Source organism: Rhinolophus hipposideros (genome assembly GCF_964194185.1).
Source record: "Rhinolophus hipposideros genome assembly, chromosome: 5".
NCBI classification, from domain to species: Eukaryota; Metazoa; Chordata; class Mammalia; order Chiroptera; family Rhinolophidae; genus Rhinolophus; species Rhinolophus hipposideros.
Window position 1 is genome coordinate 72,228,351 of NC_138051.1, and position 26,781 is coordinate 72,255,131.

Consider the following 26,781-nt stretch of genomic DNA (forward strand, 5'->3'; position numbering starts at 1 on the left):
TAAATAAATAAATAAATAAATAAATAAATAAATAAAAAGAAAGGAGACCCAGTGATCCAACTGGAGTTTCAAGGTTGCTGATTGAGCTAAGAGGTTGGGAAGAAGTTTGTAGCTCACCTACATGGAAATTTTCTTCTATCATAATTTTTGCTCACAACACACGCCCTTGCTACTGCCTAGAGAAAGACTCAACAACTGCGTTTTGCCCAGGAGCTTTTATGCAGGACAAAGCCCTTCTCGTAGGCCATAGGGTCTCTGAGGCCTCTTTGTGCACAGAGCTTTTTCCATAATGAAGAATTGATTCCCAAGAACAGCACCTAAAAAATAACTTGCTATTGTTTGTCTTCCTACATCAGGGAAGAGCCAAAAGACATCAAAATCTAATGACCAAGAGAAGTAAAATGAGCAGGTGCTCTTTGCTCTGGGTCATTACTTTCTTCCGTCCCTCGTAGGGATTCTGTAAATCACCAAAAACAAGAAGAGTAAAAACAAGGCAAGGGGGAGGCAGTGAAACTAACCGTAAAAGGGCTACTCAACCCAGCATACTACTGATCTGTCAGTATCTTCATAACTCCATGCCTTGAGCAGGATACCTGACCGAAAATTTTCCCCAGGCTAAAATTCTGTACCTGCTGGGAAGTCGGATGATGAGAACAAAATGGGAAAATAATTGACCCGCGGCTCTATTTGACTTACAAAATTTCAGAGATGGGCTCCCTAACTCAATGTAAAGAATACAACTTTATTATGCAGCATCTTTCACTCTATATCCAAAACAATGCCTTTTAGAGCAAATTTATTTGTGATTTGGACAATTTCAGAGTTCAGGCAGAGGAGACACTAAAGTCTAGTTGATGTTTGAAATGAACTAGGAGTCCAGTGAGGCATAGAAATAGTCCTCTGGAAGGGGGTGTAGGAGAATCCTGCTGCCTCGGCTTCAGCACCTCCTGCATTGGAGCCCACCTTGATGTTAGATTGGCTTCCCACTCTGCGATGGCTCAGCCTGCCTTCCCTCTGGCTCATGCTACTCTTGTCTGACCTGCCCTCTGCTCTCCCAGTTCAGGTCATTCAGACTCCATGAAACTTTTGGATAGTTTAGGAACTGCCTTACTGATGTCTTTCTCAGGGAACAGAAAGCCAAGTCATCTGTTGCAAATGGGAGGATGCAAAGTAGGAATAGGGGTAGCGTGGAGCCATTGAGCATAGTGGCAAAGGTTTAAAATGGTCATTTGGGAACCAGACCCAAAAGCTACAGGTGCCAAGGGGTTGACATCTATAATACACAAGGGTGGTAGTGTCATGCAGGGGACCCTGCTCGCTGCGCCATTTGTTGTGTGGGGCATCCGGCGGGGCGACCGGCGGGGTCTCAGTTCCCGCTCCCCACTTAAGAACGCAGGACACGGTAAGGCTAAAAAGGAACACCCACGGAGCCATAGGTAGGGAAGTCAAACCAATATATTCTCGCTGGCGGCTGGGCTGGAGACACAGGAAGCAGGATCTACATAATCTGCCTAACAGCAGTCCGTGCTTGCCAGCCACCATCTTCTTGCTAGCCCCCATTCTTTCTGCTAGCGTAGCCACAGCTGTATATTAGTGGCCAATGGCTTACGGGTTACAGCTAACGGCCAACTAGCCACAGCTGCTGGCCATATGATCACAGTTGATGGCCATTTACTACCCGAGCCAGCACCTTTCTATGTGAGGCCGAGAGCCTGGAAACTGTTTTTTGGGGTTTTGTCCCCACAGGTACCATGATGGGTTTTCACAGGCTGCACTAAGCATCAGGACTTGAGGAAGTGGGTGGTTGGATTCATCCAGAATTAAGATTGTCAGGTGCTGATTATCAGTGGAGGGCAGCTCAGGAGGCAGAGGAGAGTATTGGGAAGAGTATTAGTGAAGTGACTGATGGAAAACATAATGGTAGAAAAGGAAGGAAAGCCAGAAACCACTGATGGATTGGGAAGGCTGGCAGAGCTAGAGAACTGCAGATCTTGAAGGATGGAAGAATATGTCTCGTGGGACTGGTTATATGTGGGAAAAATAAGGAAGTAGCCAAAACTGGGAATTCTAAATTTAAGACTGCTTGGTTTAGCATGTGGCTGTGGCAATTGGTAGACAAGGCAGAAGGGAAAGGAGGAGTTGAGGGGTCTGGGCTAGGCTGTCGGATGACCTGTCCTCGTGAACCTTGAATTCAATTAGCCTAATAGTAGGAAACAGATACTGCCAGAGAACATGAAGCTGGTGGACAGCAGTGCTGTGATTGGAGCCCAGGCCTGTGGGCTACCATCTTTCGTGTGTTTTCTGTTAATAATCACTTCCCACCCTTCCTGCTCACTACCATGCTGGAAGCAGCTCACAACAAAGAAAGCTTCATGAAGCCTCACTCAGATCTCTAATTTGAGGTGTCCGGACGACAGCCCTTTCTCTGCTCAGGAAAATCCTGGGGTGCATTCTCTCTGAGGTTGAGAATCCTGGCTCCCAATAGACCTCTTCATTCTGGGATAAGTCCCTAAAAGTAGTCATCTACAGTTTACCAGGCAAATAATGACGAAAAGGACAAAAACAAAAGGAAGGATGAGGGTCTTGGTTCTTTTCTCTTGGTTTAGATCTTGGCTCCTTCATCACTCTGTGTCTGAACGGGAGATGTCGTAAGTGCCAGCCTCTCTGTCATCAGTTCAACTCTTCTCTTTTGCCTCCCAGTCTTCTCTGTCTAGGCAAAGAAAGAGCTATTACTTGATGAACCAAAACTAATTTCCTCATATAACTGTTTCCCTTGATCTTGGCTAGTCTCTGAATGTTACTTTGTGAAAATGTGCTTTTTGTATCTTTGCCACGTCATCCCCAAGAAACATGGAATCAGAAACAGCATTCAATTTAGTTTCAAGCTAGAACTTCTGGCATCCAATCATGGTGCTGGGTTTTGGTGCATATTCAAAAGTCAATACCACCATCAAAAACAAAATACAAATATTGGAACATTGTTGCTTCTAAAAATGAAAATTTCCTAAATTTCCTCTTAAAAATGAAAATTTAGCTACAAAGAAATACCAAAAAGCCAGAGGAGGGAAAACTGATCCTCGGTAAGTCACATTACTTCCTTGGGCTTTAGTTTTCTCATCTTTTGAAATATCTGAGGTTCTTCCAGCTCTAAATATCTATATGAATACACTTAAATAGCTAAATAGCTCTTATGGACCCCAAAGAAGTTGGTTCACAGAGAGTCTTGTTTAATTTAATTTTTTTTTCCTTAGAGACACTGATAGAAATCCTGCACCAATGCTGTTCCTATTCACCTCATCCTTTTTTTTTTTTTATTTTTAATTGCATCTCACGTCTCAGCAGAGAGCTTATCTTTACTCCATTTCCATATTACCCTCATGGTGTCTTTGTAACTCTATTCACTGTATTGAAGTTTGGAATACTGTTTTCTTGAAAGATAACACCCAAAGCCAAATTCTTATTAAAGACTGTGACTTCAGTTTGAAGAGTAGAAATAAGTTGGCAGTAAAGATAAGGCCCTCCTTTCACGTTAAGACCAAAGAATTCTGAAATCTTTAAGAAGCACAATTCTTAACTGCATACTTCATGAACAATGCTGAAATATATACATTATACTTTACAGTAAAGAATATCACCTTTAGCGAAAGGCAGGGACAAAAATTCCACTTAATCATTGTTTATACAAGAACTTGGAGTCCCGGCATGACTTATCCCTTATTGCTTCAAACATTACGTCATTTATTCCCAGCTCAGTTCAATTCCCTTGTGTTGAATGTCTTCCTTTACTGAAATTGATCTTTGTTAATACCAGGCATAATGTGTTCTCCATCTCTTAAAGGAAACCAATGGACTCTTGCCATGACAGGAGATAACTGGAAATCTATATGCTCCGTACACCAATTCCCCATCAATACACTGAAATGTCTTTTCTTTAAAAATAACAGCCCTGCATGAATTTGATCACTTTCCTAAATTAGTGTAATTGATGCACCCTGAGGCCTTAATGATTCAGAAAGTGCATACTTAAGGGATATTTAAATAGCTATTTTGTAGGGAGTGAAAATATGGACCAATTCACTGGATACACATTCCCTAAGTTTAAGTAATGCTCAGAGCTTGGCTGAGTGCTAACCAATGTGTCAGTAAGGCTGCTCTTAAATAACACAGAGGGCAAATGGTTTCTTACATGCATGGTCTCATCCTTTTCCCAGCTTTCAGTGAAAGATGAAAAAGACAGTGCATTTGAGGACATGACAATTACTACAGCAGGAATTAGTAAATTAATTGTTTCTAAAATTGAGATGAACCCCAGTTTTTGAGTCTACAAATTGGGATGATAATAATAATTTCTACTTCCTAGGCTTGTTTGCTGATGTTGAATCTAAATGAAGTGCCAAAGCATTCTTGGGTCTGCAAAATAGCCCCGAGAGTCCCTTGAACTTCTTCCTACATCACACCCTCACTTTTTCCAATGCAGTAGTGCTACTCATGGTGGCTATCCTGGAAATGCTGAATAAACAAATACATAGATGAGTAAATTCCTTCACTGACAACTTGTAGGCATACTCCAGCTCCATGTCAGCTAGGAGGAACTGGCTGTACTACTTCTAGCTAAAAGGTAGCCAATATACCTCCACTCTTCATTTCTAAGCTTTTGGCAGGCATAAATAATCAGTCATAGCATTCGTCCCAAATGTAGCCTTAAAAATATTTCTCAAGGAGATCCAAGATGGTGGAGTAGATAAACACTCTGCCTGTTTCCTTCCATGAACGCATTAAAATTACAACTAAATTATAGAACAATCAACCTGGAGAACCACGTGAAGTCTGGCTGAACAGAAGTTTTATAACTAAAGATATAAAGAAGTCACATTGAGACTTGTGGGACGGGTGTAGACGCAAAATGGGCTGGCCCCAAACTTCCAAGTGGTGGTTGAGAACCAGGAGGAATATCTTGGTCACAGAGGCTTCCTCTGGAGGAGTGAGAGACCCCAGCCCCATACCAGCCTCTCTAGCCCAGAGTACTGGTGCCAGGAAGAGAAGCCCCCACCATAACTAACTGTGAAAAACAGTGGGGATCCCAAACATCAAGGTGGGACAGAAGGCTGCAGGAAACCCAGACATTCTTTTAAACAGCCCACACACAGACTCACTCACAGACACCTTGGGCTCTGGCGGAGAGACAGTAACTCAAGGAGTGTTGGAGGCATGTGGGGGGCAGACTGAGGTGTGCGGCTTTGAAACAAGGGCTGGAGGACATTCACCATTTTCCCTGTGTGAGGTCGACCTGCTGTGCAGCTGGCAGGCAGGCACCATCTTTTCTGTGTTGAGCCCTCCCCCTCACAGGCAAATCTGAATCTGATCGGTCTGGTGAGTTCTGCTTGCTCCACCCTGCTGACTCCCTAAGACCCCACCCCACTGAATTTGCCCAACATCAGAGGTACTTTCACTGAGAACAGCCAGCTCTGCCTGCATTGCACTCTTTCTTTAAAAAACTATAAGAGTCTGCAGGACCCAGGTGGGTGGCAGCTGGCTCCTGTGTACTCTAAGACTTTTGCTGAGTAGCTCCATGCTCAACACTGGCACCAAACTAGAGTCTACCTTAAACTATTGACCCCAACTCTTCCCACTCTAGTGACTCCCTGAAATCCTGCCTCACCCAACTCATGTACTGCACAAGGTTTTATGCAGGTGGCAGCAGGCCTCAGGGAGTACTGGCTTTTTGCAGTGGTATGCCAGGCCTAGTACTGGTGGCAGCCATCCTTGGTTCACAGGCACTCCTAAGTGCCTCCAACTTTAGCGTAGGCAGTGAACAACGGTGGATCACTATGTAGGTCCTACCAGATAGTCCCTGGCTGGTCATAGACAGTGGGTGACCTCAGCCTGCACCAGAACCCCTCACAAGAGGCTCCAGAACCAACATACTTGGAGGTTGGCTTCAGACCACAGTAGAGCACCACCCAATTAGCCCCACAAGTGGCACACCCAAAGGGCAGTCTCCACAGGCACCAGAGCCCACCGGGGTGAATCCCACTCAGTGAGGTAAGGTCTCCCCACACACAGTAGCCTGTAAGCTGTGGACGTGGCCAAAAGCCACAGCCAATCAGCCTGAGGTCAATCCCATCCACTGATGTGCCAATAGCAATCAAGGCTCAACTATGACAGGAGGGCACACACAACCCACACAAGGGGCACTCCTGGAGCACCTGGATCAGGAGACCAGGGAGACTGTGCCAGGCCCCCACAGGGCACCTACTACATAAGGCCACCTGGCCAAGACTGGGAGTCATAGCAGATCTACCTAATACATAGAAACAAACAAAGAGGCAGCCAAAATGAGAAAACAAAGAAATACATCCCAAATGAAAGAACAGGAGAAAACTCCAGAAACAGAACTAAACAAAATGGAGACAAGCAACCTACCAGATACAGAGTTCAAAACAATGGTTATAAGGATGGTCAAGAAACTTAGTGAGAACTTCAACAGAGAGATAGCAAGCATGAAAAAGGACATAGAAACCATAAAAAAGAACCAGTAAGAAGTGAAGGATACAATAACTGAAATGAAGAATGCACTAGAAATAATCACCAGCAGACTAGATGAGGCAGAGGATTGAATCAGTGATTAGGAAGATAAGGTAGCAGAAAACACCCAATCGGAACAGAAAAAAGAAAAAAGAATCAAAAAAAAAAAGAAAAAAGAAAAAAAAATGAGGATAGTTTAAGAGACTTCTGGAACAACAAATGTAACAACATTCACACCATAGGAGTACCAGAAGGAAAAGAGAGAAAGCAAGGGATTGAGAACCTATTTGAAGAAATAATGATGAAAATTTTCCTAACCTAGTGAAGGAAATAGACATACAAGTCCAGGAAGCACAGAGTCCCAAACAAGATGAACCTAACAGGCCTACACCAAGACACATTATAATTAGAATGGTAAAAGTTAAAGACAAAGAGAGAATTCTAAAAGCACTAAAAGAAAGGCAACTAGTAACTAATAAAGGAGCTCCCATAAGACTATCAACTGGTTTCTCAACAGAACTTTGCAGGCCAGAAGGGATTGGCACAAAATATACAATGTGATGAAAAGCAAGGACCTACAACCAAGATTACTCTACCCAGCAAAGCTATCATTTACAATCAAAGGATAAAGAGCTTCCCAAAGCAGAAAAAGCTGAAGAAGTTCATTACTACCAAACCAGTATTGCAAGGAATGTTAAAGGGACTTCTTTAAAATGGAACAACAACAAAAAAAGATCAACATTATGAATAATAAAATGGCAGTAGCTACATAACTGTCAACAATTACTTTCAATGTAAATGGATTAAACACTCCACTCAAAAGACATACGAGGGCTGAATGAATAAGAAAACTAAACCCTTACATATGCTGTCTACAAGAGACTCACTTCAAATTGAAAGACACACACAAACTGAAAGTAAAAGAATGGAAAAAGATATTTCATGAAAATGAAAACAAACAAACAAAGCTGGGGTAGCAGTACTTGTACCAGAAAAATAAACTTTAAAATAAAGGCTATAACAAGAATCAAAGGATTCAGTAATCCCACTTCAGGGTATTTATCTGAAGAAACCCAAGTGCTACTTTGGGGGGGACATGTGCATTCATACATTCATTGCAGCATTGTTTACAATGGCCAAGATGTGGAGGCAGTCTGGGTGTCTGTCGATGGAAGAATGGATAAAGAGGAGATGGAACACAATGGAATATTGCTCAGCCATGGAAGGGAATGGGTTCAAGCCACCTGCAGCTGCATGGATGGACCTGGAGAGTACTGAGCTGAGTGGAGAGTAAGACAGAGAAAGACAAATGCAATATGATTCCACTTATATGTGGAATCTAAAGAATAAAATAAACAAACTCATAGATACAGAGAATATTGATGGTTGCCAGATGGGAGGGGGGTTGGGAGTGAGTGAAAAGGAGGAAGGGATTAAGAAGTACAAATTGGTTGTTGCAAAGTAGTTATGGGGATATAAGGTATAGCATAAGAAATACAGTCAATGATATTGTAAAGACTATGTATGGTGTCAGATGTGTAATAGATTTGTTGGGGTCATAAATGGAAGGGGGTTGGAAGGGCAGGGTGGAAAAGGTAAAGGTAAGAAGTACAAACTGGTAGTTACAAAATAGTCATGGGGATGCAAAGTAAAGCACAGGGAATATAGTCAATGATATGGTAATAACTATGTATAGTGCCAGGTGAGTACTAGACTAGTCAGGGGAATTATTTTCTTAAATGACATAAATGTCTAACCACTATGTTGTACACCTGAAATTAATATAAAATAATATTGAATGTTAACTGTAATTAAAAAATTTTAAAAGGAGGGAAAAGGTGAAGAGGAATAAGTGGTTCAAATTTCCAGGTATAAAACAAATTATGTCATGGGGATATAATGTACAGCATAGGGAATATAGTCAATAATATAGTGTGTGATACAGTGTCACATGTTTGCTGGACTTATCATGGTGATCACCTTTTTAGGTATTTAAATGTTGAATAACTATGGTATACACCTGAAACTAACATTATATTGTATGTTAGCGATATTTTAATAAAAATCTTAAAGAATATATTTCTTAAGACAATACTGCAGGTGGCCACTATTGATTGTTCAGAGTTGACAATCCATTTGAAATCTCCAAGTTTACCTAAATCATTGTCAGGGTATTAACTCTCCCCCTGCACTGATGTTTAAATCATTGATTCATCATGGTTGCCATCCTGGATGGTCAGGACTGCCCTCAGCATTAGCTGTGTGCACTGTGAGTGGAGAAAGCTGGGAAACTAAAGTCTATTTAAGTGCAGACATGCCTTCTGCTGGAGGGCCCTGCAGAGGGTCTTCGTGTCTGTTTTCCTCTGCCTGGCAGTTCTTGATCTGCCCACCCCACCTTCCTTCTCCAGCAAAGCATCTTTTACCTACAGCCTCTGGCCTTCCTGGTCTTGGTCCAGAAAACCCCCACAACTTAACCAGGTTAATAAGCCCCGTTCTTGTTCTTCACTTGTGTGTCTATCACCGCGTCTCTGTGTTTCTTTTTATCTCATTTGGCACTAATCCTTGTCTGAGACCTTGCTGCTTGCTGCTCAGACTCTGGCCTGAATCCTGAATCCCCTGATGTCAGCTTGTTTGCTCCCAGTCACCTCGATACTTTCCTGTAGTTCTGGTGACTCCTGGCAAGCATCAGGCATATCACACTGGATGCCCCTGAAGGTTGTCAGCCTCTACTTGTTTGCTTTGCTTGGTGCCAGCTTCTTTAAATCTATTACTTACATTAATTTTCAAAACAAAGCCAGGATGTTGTGATAGCATCATTATAACCTATACGGGGGGGAAAAAGGTCTAGAGATTTAGATGTTAAACAACATGACTGAGATCACAGAGCTGGTAGATGGCAGAGCTGGGAGTCAAGATCTGAACCCAGAATCTGGACATTGCCTATTCACCATACTGCCTCTTGAATTGATGCATACATGGTGGGCTTTTGGGGGGCTGCACAGTATAGGGCAGCTACCTCTTTTCTACTCTACCCTCCTCACCACCACTAGTCCCAGCTCTGCTCATCAATATGACTCAGGTTCATATGACTCTCCTCTCATGTGAAGAGAGGGAAAAATAGCAGCCTTCTCTGGGTACCAGAAACCCAATGCAGTGATTTGTGGCATGGGGCCTGATAATTAACTAAATAGGATCCTTTGCAATGAGACAGTCTCACTTGATTTTATTGCCACATTAAAATGTGAATCTTAAGCAAAACAAGAATATAAATCTTACTGGAGGGTGCTGAAGTTTAAAACAATATACACCCAACTCAGTTCTTAGTAGAGAGAAGTCTTTATTGAAGGCCATAGACATTTTTTTTGCATGCCAAGGGAGAAATATGACCATAAAACCAGCTCTGGTTTAGTGATTTAGTAAATGAATGGAATGTTTGTCTGGATCCCAGCAGGATTCTTAGGGGGCCGTCATTAAGACCCCCATATCCAAGAGCAACATTCTGTAGACCAATGTTATCCCAGTGGAGCCTTTCTCCCTGGATGCGTTCCTGGCATGTGGAGCAGGATATCTTCATTTTGGGGTCTGGACATCTATATCCCTGAGAATAGACCCCTACCCCTTCCCCCAAAATACTTCAGTGCATTTCCTAACGAGTCCCTAGCAGTGGTACATGCCTCCTTCCTACCACGGAGCAGCAGAACAGGAGTCAGCAAGCAGGGTGAGTCTTTACTTCTTCAAGCCCCAGTTCCCTCTGTGCATGGAGGAGAGAGTCATCTGTTTTTGACTTACCTCCAAGACATGTGACTGTTCAGACCAGAAAGCGGTCAGGAGAGAAAGAATAGGGAGAAGGTTAAGGTTTCCAAAGGATACTTTTGAGTTGACCCTTGAACAACATGGATTTGAACTGCACAGGTCCACTTACATGTGATTTTTTTCTTTCTTTTTTTAAAAATTTTTTGGAACAAATACTGCAAATATAGTTTCTCTTCCTATGGCTTTCTTAATAATATTTTCTTTTCTCTGGCTTACTTTATTTTAAGAATACAGTATAAAATATCTATAACATACAAAGTATGTGCTCTAAACTGTTTATGTTATCAGTAAGGCTTTCGGTCAACAGTAGGATATTAGTAGTTAGGTTTTGGGGGAGTCAAAAATTATATGTGGATTTTCAATTGTGTGTGGTGGGGGGGGGGTCAGTGCCCCTAACCTCTGGTTGTTCAAGGGTTAACTGTATTTATAAAAGGTAAAGTATTGACTCTTATACAAATACAAATTGAAATATGTCAGTATTAATGAGGAAATTAGTAAAATGTTACAAGTAGTTCAAAGGAGGATTAAAAAACATATATAGATCATCAATAATGATGAAATAAATACAGATAGATATAAAACTGATCAATATCTCCAGGGCAACAATCAACTGCCTCTCAGCTGGACACAGTTTGCATTTCTATGGGCAAGAATCACTTGCATTACTACCAGTGTTCCACATCTTGACAGAGTTGTAAAATAGCTCTCAGATGATGAAAGATGAGTCAGAAGGGTGCACTAGATAGGACATACAGTAGTCAATTCTGCCTATGTCCAAAATCTTTTACAATTTTTCCTGACAAGGTGATTAGTTATGACAGATATCCCTAAGGGGTAACGCTGCATCCTGCCTCTGTTCCCAACTAAGCCAAGGGTGGAGCAACATGAACACTGGAAGATTTGGGGATGGGGAGTAGACAGTGCATATACCAGTCTTCTCCTAGGTGTCTCTGGAAGAAGGTAGGACTCACAGACATTTTCCTATAAGACATGGCAGGAGAGACGTAGACATGGTACAGAAAGGGCTTCATAGGGTCTCTTTACACTTAGAATAAACAGACCAAACTCATCCCTGTTTCGGAGCCTTTGCACTTCTCTGTCTTCCAATTGGAAATCCATTCCTCCAGATGTTTGTTATATTTGCTTACTTCTCATTGTGTTTCAACTCAAATGCCATGCCTGAGACTTTCCCCACATCTCATTCCCTTCATAGTACCCCACATCATTACTTTTCATTTATGTTGTTTTTATGTCTGTGATGTGACTCCCCTCTCTAGAACATAATCTCTGAGGGCAGGGACTCAGACTTGGGTACTGCTATCCCCAGTGCCTAGCTTATGGTGTTGTTCCATAAATATTTTCAGGTTGCCTGGTTGCTCAGGCAGCCAAGTGGAGGCAGCCTGCTGTTTTCTCGTGTGGCTGAGAGTAGTACAGGTGTGATACTTGGATCTGGCCTCTTAACTGGGACAAGAAGATGCCCGTGATGAATCTAGTATGAATTCTAGTATTTAATTGACCCCCAGGTATAGGGCTCATGCCAGGGAAAGTAGGGGCAGGAAATAACCCTGAAATGACTGAGTTTATCCTGAATTGGTGAGGTTGTATTTTCTCCTATTATGTAGACTGGGACTCAAGATAGTTAAAAAGAAAATTTTAAACTTAACGTGTTTTGTACACCTGAAATTTGTGGCCTGGAATGATTTTACCTGCTACATAAACAATTCTGTAGGCTGACCCTGAGAATTTTGTCAGGTTATGAGCACTGCATATTAATGTGTATAAAAGGACGTGAGGTTCCGAAGAGAAGGTTGACACTTTTATTTTCACTAACCTCCCTGGTTGTTCCCCACCATCTTGAACTGAATATTCTATATCTTACTATGTTTATTTGCTTTGCCATTATAGTGAGGGCCATGGAAGGAAGGACATGAAGATGGGGTGAAAAGGAGTGTCTCTAATTTGCATCACTGTCACAGAAATTCTGAAGATATCCATTCATGCTTTCAACACATGTTAATTGAATGCTTGCACGTGTCAGGCAATAGTCTCTGCTTGAGACAGCAGAGAACAAAATAGGCAATCCGCTCTGCCCTTGAGAATCTTATATCCTAGCAGAGGAAGAGAATAATGAGTGATAAATAAATAATAAGCAAGTAAATTACATTGTCGGTTAAAAGGAGAGGAATGCTTAGAAAGAGACAAAAACAGATCAGAATAAATAGGATCAGGAGTGAGTGGTAAAGGGCAGAACAGGTTGAGGTATTAAATAATGTGGTCCGGAGAGATCTCATTGAGCAAAGTTGAAGGAACTGAGGAAGGTCCCTGAGCTTCAGGTTAAGGGAATAATTAGAGCAAAGGCCTTGGGTGGGGGAGTAGGATCACGGTTTGTTTAAAGACACGGACGGGGAGGAGGCCACTGTGTCCAGAGCTGGTGAGGGAGGGGAGAGGGGCAGGAGTGGAGTCAGAGACTTAACACGGGCAGGGTGTTGTAGAATTTTATAAGTGTTTTACTCAGAATGAAATGGTCGGTATGTTTGTTTTCTATGGCTGCTATAACAAATGCTCACAAACTTGGTGTCTTAAAAGACATTTATTCTCTCTCAGTGTGAGGGTTCAGAAGTCCAAAATCAGTTTTATCGGGCTGACGTCAAGGTGTCAGCATGGCTGAGCTCCACAGAGCCTCTAGGGGAGAATGTGTTCCTTGCTTCTTCTAGCTTCTGGTGGCTGCTTCATTCCATTCTCTGCCCCTATGGCCACATTGAATTCTCCTTTTATTTGTTGGTCTCTCTGCTTCCCTCTTATAAGGTGATTACATTTTAGGGCCCACTGAGATAATCCAAGATAATGTCTCCATCTTAAAATCCTTAACTTAATTACATCAACAAAGGTTCCCCCGCCCCTTTGCCATATAAAGCAACTGTCACAGATTCCAGAGATTAGGACACGGATATTCTTTGGAGGACCATTTTCAGTCAACCACAAGGACTATTGTGGAGTTTTGAGCAAACCTAATCTGATTTACCTTTTACAATGAGGAAAGGATCCCTTTGGTAGTGGGGTAGGATGGGGGAAGTATAGAAACAGGAAGAATGTAATAGCAGGAAGGCTATTACAGTAATCCAGGTGAGATGACAGTGGCTTAGATCAGTGTGGTAGCAACGCAGATGGTAAGAAATGGTAAGGTTTCGAGTATATTATGAGTAAGATTTGATACAGAGTGTGAGAGAAAGACAGAAATCAAGAGAGATTCTAACGTTCTGAGCCTAGGTAACTAGAAAAATGGAGTTGCCATTGATTGAGAAGATCAGAGCTGCCAGCAGAGCAGGTTCAGAGGAGAAGAGTGATGGTCCAGTTTTGGACAAGTTTGAGGAGATGTCAAATACACAGTTGCATACACTAGTCAGGAGTGCAGAAGTAAGGTCTGGGTTGGAGATCTATAGATGGTATTTAACGCCAAAAGACATGAGGAGATCATCAGAGAAATGAAATCAGACAGACAAGAAAAGATGAGTTCCACGGGATTCCAATACTGAAAGGTTGGGGAGAAGAGCATACATCAGGAGAGACTGAAAAGAAGTGCTTATTGAGATAGGAGGAAAATCAGGAGAATGTGGGGGTCCTGTAAGCCTAGTGAAGAAATCAAGGACAGAAAGGGTTCAGTCATGTAAAACGATGCTCATGGGTCAAGTAAAGTGAGGACTGTGGATTACCTTTGGATTTAATCTTTACAAGAAGAGTTTGACGGAGTGGGTTTAGGAGAGATGACAGGGGAGAAATTGAAGAGAGCTAGTGCATCTCTTCCAAGGAATTTTTTTGCAAAGAAATGAAACGGTAGCTGGTGAGAAAAAAAGAAGTCAACTGCATGCTTGTATACACATGGGAATGACTCAGTAGAAAGGGGAAATTGACGATGTAGGAGAGAGAAAGGTGGCTTGCTGGAAGGGTGTCCTTGGAAAGAAGCAGGAAGTAGATATTCATCTGAGCTAATGTACTCAGAGGCAGAGTAGACATGAGATGCTGGTAGGGGTGGTGGGAATCTGTGGAAATTCTCTTCTGATTGCTTCACTTTTCTCAGAGAATTGGAGACACAATCATCTGTTTGTTGATAGCAAGGATGGGAAAGGAGGTTATACGAGTTTGAGAGAGTCATCTAGAAGAATAAGGAAGGGAATGTATGGGGTTGGGGATAGTCTCACTAGTGGGTGTGCTCTATCTGTATCTCTGTTAATGCCTCTGGCATCTGGAGCGGCCTAATATTACACCAAATTCTCCAGCCACATCTTCATTGAGGATGATGGAACATGAGGCCTAGGAAAGGCCTGGTTTTTAGTTCATTAGACTTGGTGGGGCTGACTTTTGGAGGTCTGCATGAAGCTTCAAGGTCTGGTGGGAATTATGATGCTAGAGAGCTTGGGGCTAGAATGGTATCTGGCATCTTTAAACAAAAGACTTCTCCAATCTCAGAAGTTGTTGTTGTTGTTGGTGATGGTGGTGGTGGTGGGGGGAGATGGACAGTAAAGGAGCAGCCCTAAAAAGAAATGAGGTCACAGACTCACCAGGAGGCCAAAGAGGGTCAGCCCATGCTGTGGCCTTTTTGGGCAGATGACTTAGGGTAGGTCAGGTCAGGATGGCTGCCCAGCCTCAAATGCCCTGTGACTGAGCATCGGGGGATTCCTTCTAAATTACCTGATGGAAAGGGCCAAGCAAATGTCTGGGAGTCCAAAAGGGCTGTGAACATTTAGGGGCCAGGACAAATATTCAGAGCCATAGAGGGGAGCAAGAGCAGAATAATGGAACAGAGATAATGGCAATGAGTTAGGTGACTCACCTGGGGTGAGGCTGTCCCACAGCTGGAGTCACCAGCCTTCTGAGCAGGAGGGAATTAGCCCAGCCCCTCCCCCACTTTAACTTGTGACTTGTTCTTCAGAGAACAGAAGCTCTGCCAACTGGCCTAGCTGCATGCAGTTTGGCCAGGCCTATTTGGGAGGTTGTCTAACACTTCCCAGCACGAGAGGAAATGGGAGAGACTAAAGAATGTAGACTAAGCACCTCCAGCTGCTGACTTGCTGCTGACTGTGGCAGATAAGAAGCGATGAGTGACATGTGCTGAATGAAAGCTCCAATAGTCCCTGACTCACTGCATTCAGATGGCTGGTGTTCATGGTACTTGGAATTATTTATTCAGATCCATCAGCCCTACTTGGGAAGCCTGACTAGTGTCTGCAGACATGTGTGAAGAGCCAAGGGAGTGGCAAAGCAAATGCATCATGGCTCACACTTGCTGAGCCCACACATTGGCGTCCCTGGCCCCAGGCACGTAGCCTCTGAATGGACAGACTGTCTCCTCTTTGTAATTGTGAGAGTTCCAGGGGCCTGTGTCTCAGTGATCTAGGCAACTCTCTGTGTATTCAAAGGGCAGGTTTGCGTGCCATTCACTCCTACGAGGAAAAGATAACTCTTTACGAGCTCCCCAAATGGAGGTTAGAGAAGAAAAACTGTCGTACTTTGAGGTAGTAGGCCCCACTGAGTAGACATACTAATGACACTGGGAGTTGTGTCCTTAGCCATGTGTCCTTGGGCAGGACAGGTTACCTCTCTGAGCTTCCATGTTCTCATTAGTAAAATAAGAGAACTAGATCAGATTAAAACAGTGCCTTTTCTTTTGCTTCCTTCCCTCCCTCCCACCCTCCCTTCTTCCATCCCACCTTTCCGTCTTCCTTCCTTCCTTCCTTCCTTCCTTCCTTCCTTCCTTCCTTCCTTCCTTCTTCCTTTTCTCCCTCCCTCCTCCTTTCTTTCCTCTGTCCTTCTTTCTTTCCTCCCTCCCTCCCTCCCTTCCTTCCTTCTTTCCTTCCTTCCTGCTTTTGTATGGAACAATTTTCTCAAATGAAGAAAATAATTTCACTGACCTAACACTTTTACTTAATTCTTGTTCCTAGCTTTTTAGGATAAAATTGTCATTCACATAATAATTTATGGGTAATCTGTGATATAGTCCAGGGGTCAGCAAACTTTTCCTATAAAGAGCCAGATAGTAAATATTTTAGGCTTTTAGAGCCATTTGGTCAAGTGACAAAGCAGCAGCAGATACTAGTTAAACCAACAGGCATGACTGTGTTCCAGTAAAACTTTATTTAAAGAAAACAACAGGTGGCCGGCCAAATTTGTCCATGGACTATAATTTGCCCATCACTGGGACAGCTCCATCCGCAGTCTATTCCACTCTTAAACCCTGTATGATGATTCCAAAGTTAAACTGGGTGAGGGAAGAATGGAGACCAATAAACTAGATCACTTCATTTTCCTACCACTAGCTCTAATAGTATTTCTCTCACATCTCAGCCTTGTAATAGAAGTTCATAAACATACGTGCTCTGAAATGAATATTTATATAGAAATAAATTGCTCCACATTCATAAAGAAAAAAGAAGGAAGAGACTAAGAACACAAACTATTGTTGCCTCACCTGATAAATTGGTAACCACTTACTTCTATCACATAGGGCCAATGAGGAGTCCAGAGTTGGACCCTGGAATCTATGGGCTCTGTTATCTTTTTCTACCACAACAGAAACCCCAACAGTAGCCCATAGAATGTTTCTCTCTGCTTGCATAGCACTTTTGTAGCAATAGCTTCTAAAGAGTCTCAATATCAAATGTCAGGTTGTTAATGACATAATTAATCTGCCTATGTGAGGATAGAGATTCTAATAAAACCCTCATGGGTACAATATTTTACAGTAATAACTGCCTGGGCTATTTGTCCAGTCTTCCTACTATTCCTTCCCACCTCCAGGAATCATATCCTGTATGATAGGAGCCCAAAGAGCGCCCAAAGCCCCCCTATCCTGCCTCAGGACCTTCGCACATACTGTTTCCTGGGCCTAGATTTCTCTTCCTCCAGCTCTTACCCTGATTAATTCCTATTTATCTTTCAGGTTTCAATTTACATATAATTTCCTAAGAAATACCTTTCTTAGCACCTCTAATATATATTAGTCCCTACGTGGTTCTCTTTTAGTATTTTATTTCTCTCCCTCATCACACATATTGTAAGTGTTGTAATATATTTATTTGTTGTCTCTCAGTTTAATGTCTGTCTTCCCAGAAGAATTTAGAGGACAATATAGGAACCATATCTATCTTGTACAACACTGTATCCCCAACATCTCACACTGTGCCGTGAATTGGCACTTAATTAATATTTGTTGAGTAAATGACCCGTCAATGTTGATAAAAAAAAAAAAGATTGACAACTTTCCAGTGGGCATACTCTCCACCCTGCAACTTAGACTGAGGTTCTGTTATGGACTGAATGTTTGTGTTCCTCAAAATTCATATATTGAAATCTTACTCCCCAATGTGGTGGTATTAGGAGGTGGGGCTTTTGAGAGGTGAGTAGGCCACAAGGGTGGAGCGCTCATGAACGGGATTAGTGCCTTTATAAAGGAGATCCCAGAGAGCTCCTTGCCCCTTTCCACTTTGTGAGGACACAGCGAGAACACAGCAGTCTGCAACCTAGAGGAGACCTCTCACCCAACTAAGCTGGCACCTTGATCTCAGACTTCCAGCCTCCTGACTGGGAGAAATCATTTCTGTTATTTGTTTATAAGCCACCTAGTTTGTGGTATTTTGTTACAGCAGCCTGAGATGACTAAGACAGGTTTTTAGCAACCACATGCAGAACTGCTTACAGGATGGATGAAAGTGATACACTCTGGGCTCTCATACCAGCATGAGCAAGGAGATAAAACATGTGGGAGGACGAGGCACAACGTAAAGTCAACAGAGTGCAACATCCTACTCTCTAAGGGTTAAAGGAAACGTTAGAACTCCAAGCCAGAGAGGACTTGTTCTGCATCTTTTATCTCCTGGGGTTTTTTTTCTTCTCTGAGGAGAACTGCCTATTCCTTGGCACTTCCCACACTTATGGTAACCCCAGTACTGTCCCCACTCCATCCCACCCCCCAAACACATCCGGTTACTTGGTCCATACTTGACTATGACCGTTCCCTGAGAATGCCCGGTGGAAACAGAGAGTCTCAGTCTTTCCCACATGTAAATTGGGTGACATTGATCTGTGGATCAGAAAAGCAGAAGAGATTTGTCTGTAGATTAAGAAGATTCAAAGAGATGTTAAAGGAGAGCCTGAGAGGAGAGATGGAGAGAGGGCCCTGATGAGTTCCAGTCCTGATTAGAGTCCTTTCCTGAAGTCCAGCTGCAAACCTGCCCTCGGGTGATTTGAGATATCCACCTTTTTGGTTAGGCAAGTTATCTGCTGAAAAATAAATTCTAGGTAAATATAATGATTTGACACAGCTCATCCTGCTTAATCCTCATAAAAATACAGCAGGGGAAGTATTAGTATCTCCATTTTATAGATGCTTTTTGGTTACATGGAAATCAGTCTTAGATTGAGTGTTAGGGACACTTCTAGTCTTAATTCTACCATGATTGCATCACTTTAAGCAAATTAGCTTCTTTCAGCTTCAGTCTTTCTTACAAAGCAATTTTAGACTGCTGGAAGGGGTCAAGAATCTTGTTTATAATTTAGGAAATCAAAGACCATAACCTAGAAGATTTTTGAATGGGTAGGAGCTGTCAATAGCCTGGCCTCAGTCTCCTCATTTCTAAGTGCATGAATTGGATTATATAGTATCTAAGATGCTTTCTAGCTCTAACATTCAACAGATTATTTTCTGGCTTCAATTACTAAGAGGTTCACTCTCAATCATAAAAGAGCTGAAAATGGCTAATAAATTTGGTGGAACATTTGGACAACGCAGTTAGAGACCCACTTGTATCTGCAATAACTCTTTCTGGCTCTGAAAACCTTTGAAATTTTTATTTTTTATTATGACTACATGGATCATTACTTGGCAACGAAATTTCCCCTAATATTAATCTATGAACATAAAGAATTATGTGCCAGGACAAAAGAATATAAAAATAAAATCTATTAACTTATTGACAATAAAACTAGGGGCTGAATTTTCATGAAAATTAACCAACAAAAGCGACCATCAAAATTGGATGAGCTGAGAAAATACAAGCTTAACTGACCTACCCAAAGTAAGTGGTTTTCAAATTAATGTTTCCCAATTCCAGGCCTCCATGATTTTCTTGAAATCATTTAGTGGAGAGAATTGATCCCTAAATTCCCCGCCTATTGTCAGCTCATTGAAAGCTTCCACTTTGATTGCCATCTCACCATGCTATTTGGGAACTTGTCGGCACACTAATTAGCATTCCTTGAGTGAATGAAATTCCAGAAAACAAAGATCCTGTAACCTCACTGAATTAATGGGGAAACACATAAAGAAAGCCAACTAGCATTGGATCTCAACGAGTTCCTAAACTGAAAACCAATTCACATAGATTCTGAGGATGATGGTCTACCAAGTATAGGTATTGGCAGGGACTTCCCAAAACAGAAAAAAATTTGGAATCAAGTTTAATTCAGAAACGACCTATGTTTCAAATATTCAAGATTGAGAGAAACAAAAAGAAAACAGATTTATTCATAGAACAGTTCCTGGCACATGTCAGGTGGTCCATAAATGATTTTTAAATGAATAAATTAGCTTTACCTTTTTGTACAACTGTCAAAGGTTTTAAGTGTATATACATAATATGCCTATATTTCATTACACATAAAAGGACAAAATGGTTTTTTTTTATTTTGCATTTATCTGTGTTAATTCTTCACCTCATTTGGAATATTTCCTCAGCCATTCCAAAATATAGTCCTTCATAATTGCCTTTAGAGGTTCATCTTCTGACTTTTAACGATCTCATCACCTGGTGCTTGAATGACAATGGGGAAACACGATTAACTGGCGTACAGAAGAAGAGTCCTTTGCTTTTTCCCCTTGCCGCAAAGATATAGATAGATAAATGAACATAGATAGAGAGAGATATTTCAATTCTACTTGCTTTTGTAGACCACAGTAAAAACTCTGAATTGACCCCTTTTCCTGCTCCAAGCAGCACTTGATGCGATGGTGTCCCTCACCTGTAACTGTTCATCTTCATTGGATCACCAGGTTGCTGGCCTTCATGAGCCTGCCACAGCCTCTCATCTGATTTGCATTGCAGGCTCCCCACGTAGGTAATGATTCTAATTTTGAAAATTTTCAGAGGTTACAGCAAAGAAGCTGTGCCAGAAAGAAAGCTGGACAGAAAAGACAGGAGTGGTTCAGACTTCCCTCACCCCTGCTTCACTCTGTACCCTCTAGAGAAAGGACAGGCCACAGGCTGCTTGCGACCATAGAGCCGGAGAGCCTGAGCCTCGTTCTATGCTGGTTTTTCTTCAGTAAATGAGCACACATAGTTAATGCCACAGAAAGCTTAGGAAGTCAGAACCATAGCCTGAAGTCACCAAAAGCTTTTAAAAGGCACCAGCTCCTCGTGTGTCCTTTATATCTCACACAAATGCCACAGCAGCTTGCCTCCTCCCTTCTCAGCTCAGGACCATTGCCCATGCTGTTCCTTAGGCCTGGAACTCCCTTCTCCCCAGCTCTTCCTTGATAAAATTCTGACTCATCTTTTAGGTCTCAGATTATATATAGTTTCCTAAGAAATACCTCCCTTGACCCTTTGATCTAAATTAGTTTCCTCTTTTATTCTGTTTTACTATACTAGTCTCCTCCTTCATAACACTTATCATAAGTATTGTTGTATACTTATTTGTTGTCTTTTGGCTATATAAAACAACAACAAAAGGAAAGACATTAAATTTATATTCACGAATAGATTTCCTATGTGGTAATTGCCTAAAAAAAGTTATTTATTGAGTACTTAATAATGACCCAGGAACAGTGGCTAAGTATAAGACTAAATATAGTCCCTCTCCTTGAGTAATTAAAATATGGATTACTTTCATTCTAGATGCAAGCACATCTAGAATCATTCTAGACTCAAGTACATGGAACAGGAAATGGGTCTAGGGACAACCCTATCTTGTGGTCAGGGTGAGTTTCTGGAAGATGTGACACTTAAAGAGAGACCTGAAGGATAAGTAGAATTAACCATAAGATGCCTGGAACGGGGACTAGGTTATGGGGTGAGGTAAGGATGAAGAAGTCTTCCAGGCAAAGAAACTAGCTGTTAGAAAACTTGGAGGTAAGAGAGCCCAGGCAAACTTTGAAAATAAATATAATTCAGTATGGTAGGAGCAGAGTGATTGCTGATATGAGAAGAGAGATAAGCTGGAGTTACATCATGGATTTAGACTCTATTTCAAAAACAATGGGGAGTAACATAATCAGATTTGCATGTTAGAAATTTAGCTGCAGGGTGGAAAATGGATTAGAGAGGGCCAGTGGTAGATTACATTATCAGTCCCATCGCTCACTGCTCCCTCCATTCACACCCGCACCATGGCCTGACAGTGAGCTGAGTGTGCTTCTTCAGCTTTTGGCTTTGGACCAGGCCATGGGACTTGTTTTGGCCTGTCACCTGTGGGTAGAAGTGGCCATGAGCCATTTCTAAACCTCTGTCTTAAGAGGCCTTGGGTGTTTCCACTTGCCCTCTTGTACCTCTGCCTTTGCCAACAGACAAACATGGCCTGGCCAGCCCACCGGGCCCAGGAGGGAGATGGAAGACAAATGGAGCAGAGCCACTCCTGCTGTTGCAGCCTGAAGCATGTCAGCCCAGCTGGCCCACAAACCAGTAAGAGACAAATAGATTTTTTAGAAGGAGATGTTGGGGGTCTTTGTATGCAGCATTACTGTGACCGTTGCTAACTAAGTAAGGACTCACACTAGAAATATGTGCTGTATTAGGAGACTATTGTAGCTGTCAGGCAAAAGCTTATGATAATGAAGGTGGAGATGAAGAAAACAGAGAGATTCAAAAGATACTTAAAAATAGAATTGCAACGACATAGTAGCTTGTAGAGGAATTTGTTAAAAATGTCTCCTGGGGTTCTTCCTTGGGTAATTATTTGTTGAGAGGGGGAGCACAGCAGGAAGATAACGTGTTTAGTTATGATGAATTTGAGGCACTATGAGATGTCCAAAGGGACAGGTCCAGTAGACATGGGTCTAAAACTTGGGAGAAACCTCAGTTGGACTATAAATGAGCATCTAGATGGGTCTGGATAGGGACCCTCAAAGGAGAGAGTGTAAAGCAAGAATATGGAGGGTAGAACTCTAGAGAGGGCAGCATTCAAGGACAAATAAACACAAGTCCTCAAAGAAGACCAAAGAAGAGTAGCCAAGAGCAAGAGATATGCCCAGGGAAGGTAGTGTCCTAGGAGCAAAGAAAGAGAGGGCCCTAAAAAGGAGGGTGCAGTCAGGCTTCTAGTTAAGATGGTGGAGTAGGTAAACATTGTGCTTACCTCCTCCCATGAACACATCAAAATTACAACCAAATTATAAAACAACCACCCTTGAGACCACCTGAAGACTAGCGGAACAGAACTCCTATAACTAAGGATATAAAGAAAAAGCTACATTGGGATTGGTAGGAGGGCCAGAGATGTGAAATGGGCTGGTTCCACACCCACGCATGGCAGTTAAGAATCTGGAAGGTTATCTTGGCTGTGGAGGTCGCCCCTCAGAAGTTTGGGGGGTCTAATCCCACACCAGCCAACCCGCCTAGAGCACCAATGATGGGAAGAGGAGCCCCTACAACATCTGGCTGGGAAAGTCAGTGGTGATTCTGTCTGGTTGAGACAGACGGCTGCTGGAATCCCAGGAGTTCCTCTTAAAGGGCCTGATTTACTCATTGACAGAGACACTAGCTTTGAGTTACAGTCCTGGGGCAGCAGCTCAAAAAGTGACAGAAACATACAAACAAGCAGTGACTGGCCTCAGTGTGCCCTGTACCTCTTACTAAGTGCCCCCATGCCAGGCACTAGTGGCAGTTGGCCTTAGTATGCAGCATAGCATCTCCTAGTCACCTCCAGACCTAGCACAGGCAGATATCAAACACGGATCATTTGGCAGCTTCTACCAGGTGGCTGCCGGCTGACCTGGGCCTGCACTGGAGCCCCTCCCAAAAGGCTCCAGAATCAACACACTTGATGGCTGTCTTCAGACCACAACAGACCACCACCCAACCACCTCTACAAATGAGCAGACTGGGCAGGCACCAGAGCCCTGCTAAAGTGAATTCTGCTCCATAGGGTCAGCCCCTGAACAACAGCTCCTCCATTGTAGTCATAGCCAGTCCTCACAACCAATCAGCCTGAGGGGCAATCCCTCCCATTGACATACAAATAGCAATCAACGCTAAACTACAACAAGAGGGCACACAACCCACACAAAGGACACAGCTGGAGCACCCAGCTCAGGTGACCAGGAAGACTGTGCCACTGGGCCTCACAAGACACCTACTACATAAGGCTATTCTACCAAGAATGGGAGACATAACAGCCCTACCTACCATACGGAAACAAACACAGGGAGGCAGCCAAAATGAGGAGACAAAGAAACACGTCCCAAATGAAAGAACAGAGCAAAGCTCCAGAAAAAGAACTAAACAAAATGGAGCCTGGCAATCTACCAGATGCAGAGTTCAAAACACTGGTTATAAGGATGCTCAATGAACTTAGGGAAAGAACAGATGATTTCAGTGAGGACTTCAACAAAGAGATAGGACACATAAAAAAGGAGATAGAAAAAGAGGAGATAGAAAAAAGGAGATAAAAAAAAGAACCAGTCAGAAATGAAGAATACAGTGACTGATATGAAGAGTACACTAGAAGGAATCAACAGAAGATTACGTAAAGCAGAGGACCAAATCAGTGATCTGGGAGACAGTTTAGTGGAAAACACTTAACTGGAACAACAACAACAACAAATGAAGAAAGTTTAAGTGTTCTCAGGGACAACATCAAGCATAACAACATTCATATCATCGGGGTACTAGAAGGAGAAGAGAGGCTGCAAGGTATTAAAAACCTATTTGAAGAAATAATGACAGAAAACTTCCTCAACCTGGCAAAGGAAATAGACATACAAGCCCAGGAGCACAGAGAATCCCAAACAAGATGGATTTAAAGAGGCCCACATCAAGACACATCATAATTAAAATGTCAAAGGTTAAAGACAAAGAAAAAATCTTAAAAGCAGCAAGAGAAAAGCAGTTAGTTACTTAATAGAGAGCTTCCATAAGATTGTCAATTGATTTCTCAATAGAAACTTTGCAGGCCAAAAGGGATTGGAAAAAAATATTCAAAGTGATGAAAAGCAAGGACGTACAACCAAGAAGATTACTTTACCCAGTAAGGCCATTATTTAGAATTAAAGGAGAGATGAAGAGCTTCCCAGAGCAGAAAAAGCTAAAGGAGTCCATCACCACCAAACCAGTATTACAAGTAGGAATGTTAAAGGGACTACTTTAAAATGGAGAAAAAAGATGAAAAATATGAATAAAATGAATTAAGTGTTCCAATCAAAAGATATAGGGCGACAGAATGGAGACAATAATACTCACACATAGGCTGCCTACAAGAGACCTTCTTCAGATTGAAAGACACACAAACTGAAAGTAAAGGGATGGAAAAAGATATTTCATGCCAATGGAAATGAGAAAAAAAGCAATACTTAGACAAAATAGACTTTAAAACAAAGGCTGTAACTAGAGACAAAGAAGGACATTTCATATACAGTGGTCAAGATGAAGAAGTGGCTTAGGTATCCATTGATAGATTGGATGGAGAAGATGTGGTGCATATATACAATGAAATATCATTTGCCCATAAAAAAGAATGAAATCTTCCTATTGCAACGTTATGGATGGACTGATAGGGTATTGTGGTCAGTGAAGTAGGTGGGATAAAAAAAGACAAATACCATGATTTCACTTATATGTGGAATCTAAGAAACAAAATAAATGAATAATCAAAACAGAAAGAAACTCATGGATAGAGAGAACAAACTGATGGTTGCCAGAATGGGAGGGAGGTTGGGGATTGGGTGAAAAAGTTGAAGGGATTGAGAAGTACAAATTGGCATTTACAAAATGCCAGGGGGGTGCAAAGTATAGAATATGGAATATAGTAAAAAATACTGTAATAACTGGTGCCAGGTGGGTACAAGACTTATTGGGGGGATAACTTTGTAAGTTACATAAACGTCTAACCACTGTATTGTATACCTAAAACTTATATAATATTGAATGTCAATTGCAATTAAAAAAAAAAACTAAAAAGAGGGTGTGGTCAGTTGTGCGGAAAATTCTGAGGAAAGAGGAAAAGAATGTATAAGAAACCACAAAGAATTTACCTAATTTGCAAAGAAAGAAAGTAATTTTTGCCAAGAAATTATGGACAATCCCACAGTAGTTGAGTCAATAAATCCTTAACCGCAAGATTAGACGCTGAGATTTACTGGATGTTCAGAAAGCGAGCAAAAACAAGATCCCAGGTTATGTTGAGTCATTCCTTTCCAGGTCTCTCTGAGTGAGCTGTGCCGTGGAGCAGAACTTTGTCTTTCCTGTAGCAGGTTACTATGTCATCCAGGTCACTCTACCCAGAGGCCTTGGCAACCCTGACAAGTCCATAAGAAACAGTCTGTCAGGAGCCAAAGCTGGCTTCGATCCCTCTGACTCATTTACCATTGATCCAGAAGAACTTTCTGAATGCCTTGGAAGACTCGGATCGAACCAGCCTGTCTTCTGAGGGGACCCATGGTGGCTTCTGTTTTCAGCAGCACAGTAGGTTTTTTCCCCTCCCTTTCTGGTGTCTGAGTTCTGCAGACCAGCTGTGGGCTGAAATATCAATACCCCTTTCATGGCAGGCAGGAGGGGTTGCCGGAGAGGAGGTGAGAACATGAGTGTGTTGGGGAGCGAAATGCTTGCACTGCCCACACACAAACACACAGGGCCACTGAGCCCAGCACAGGACTTGCTGGAACTCTCAAACAATTACCACATTGATGACCTCAGTGATTGCTTAGGTTGGGGAATGCGAGACACTTGAAGTTTGTTTTCCTCTTCAATTGGAACTGACATTTCCCCACGATTGGATTACTTTGAAATCAAGGAATTGAAGCTCTGATAATTCATTTATTACAAAGGCTGATCAGCCAAAGAATATAGACCTTTTGGGCTTTATTTCCTGTTTTATTGTAGTCACCTTTTAGGATAGGGTGGTGTGGTTAGCAGGGTGGGGGTGGCTCACAGGCAGCGGGTAAGGGTGTAACTGAGTAGAGAGAAGCATCCATTCGGTCTCATGGTCTCCATACATTCATTGCCACTTCACCCAGTCCTCTGGAGGAAGGGTCCGGAAAAAGATATTAAGTGTTCTGGGGGAGGAAGGTGTGGAAGGGGATGGATTCAGAGGCACCAGAAACCATACACAATGATTGAAACAAACCCAGAATTAGAGTGGGCAGCACTAATTCTCTCCCACCTCTGCCCCTGCATCTTTGGGGGCAGGTGTAGAAAGCGCCGTTGGTCAGAAGGAAGAGATTATAAACTCTGGAATTCTGGAGAG

General features: G+C 42.3%; 1 protein-coding gene across 1 annotated transcript in view; it reads right to left on the reverse strand.

Moving 5' to 3' along the window:
• Nucleotides 1-509: 509 nt before the first annotated feature.
• The window catches only part of LOC308498194 (uncharacterized protein), a 294,791-nt gene continuing 268,519 nt past the window's right edge, over nucleotides 510-26,781 (reverse strand). The window contains exon 7 of the mRNA XM_081049730.1: nucleotides 510-2,710. Within this exon, the coding sequence (XP_080905856.1) occupies nucleotides 2,603-2,710 (108 nt within the window). The 3' untranslated portion in view covers nucleotides 510-2,602. The remainder of the gene's footprint in view (nucleotides 2,711-26,781) is intronic.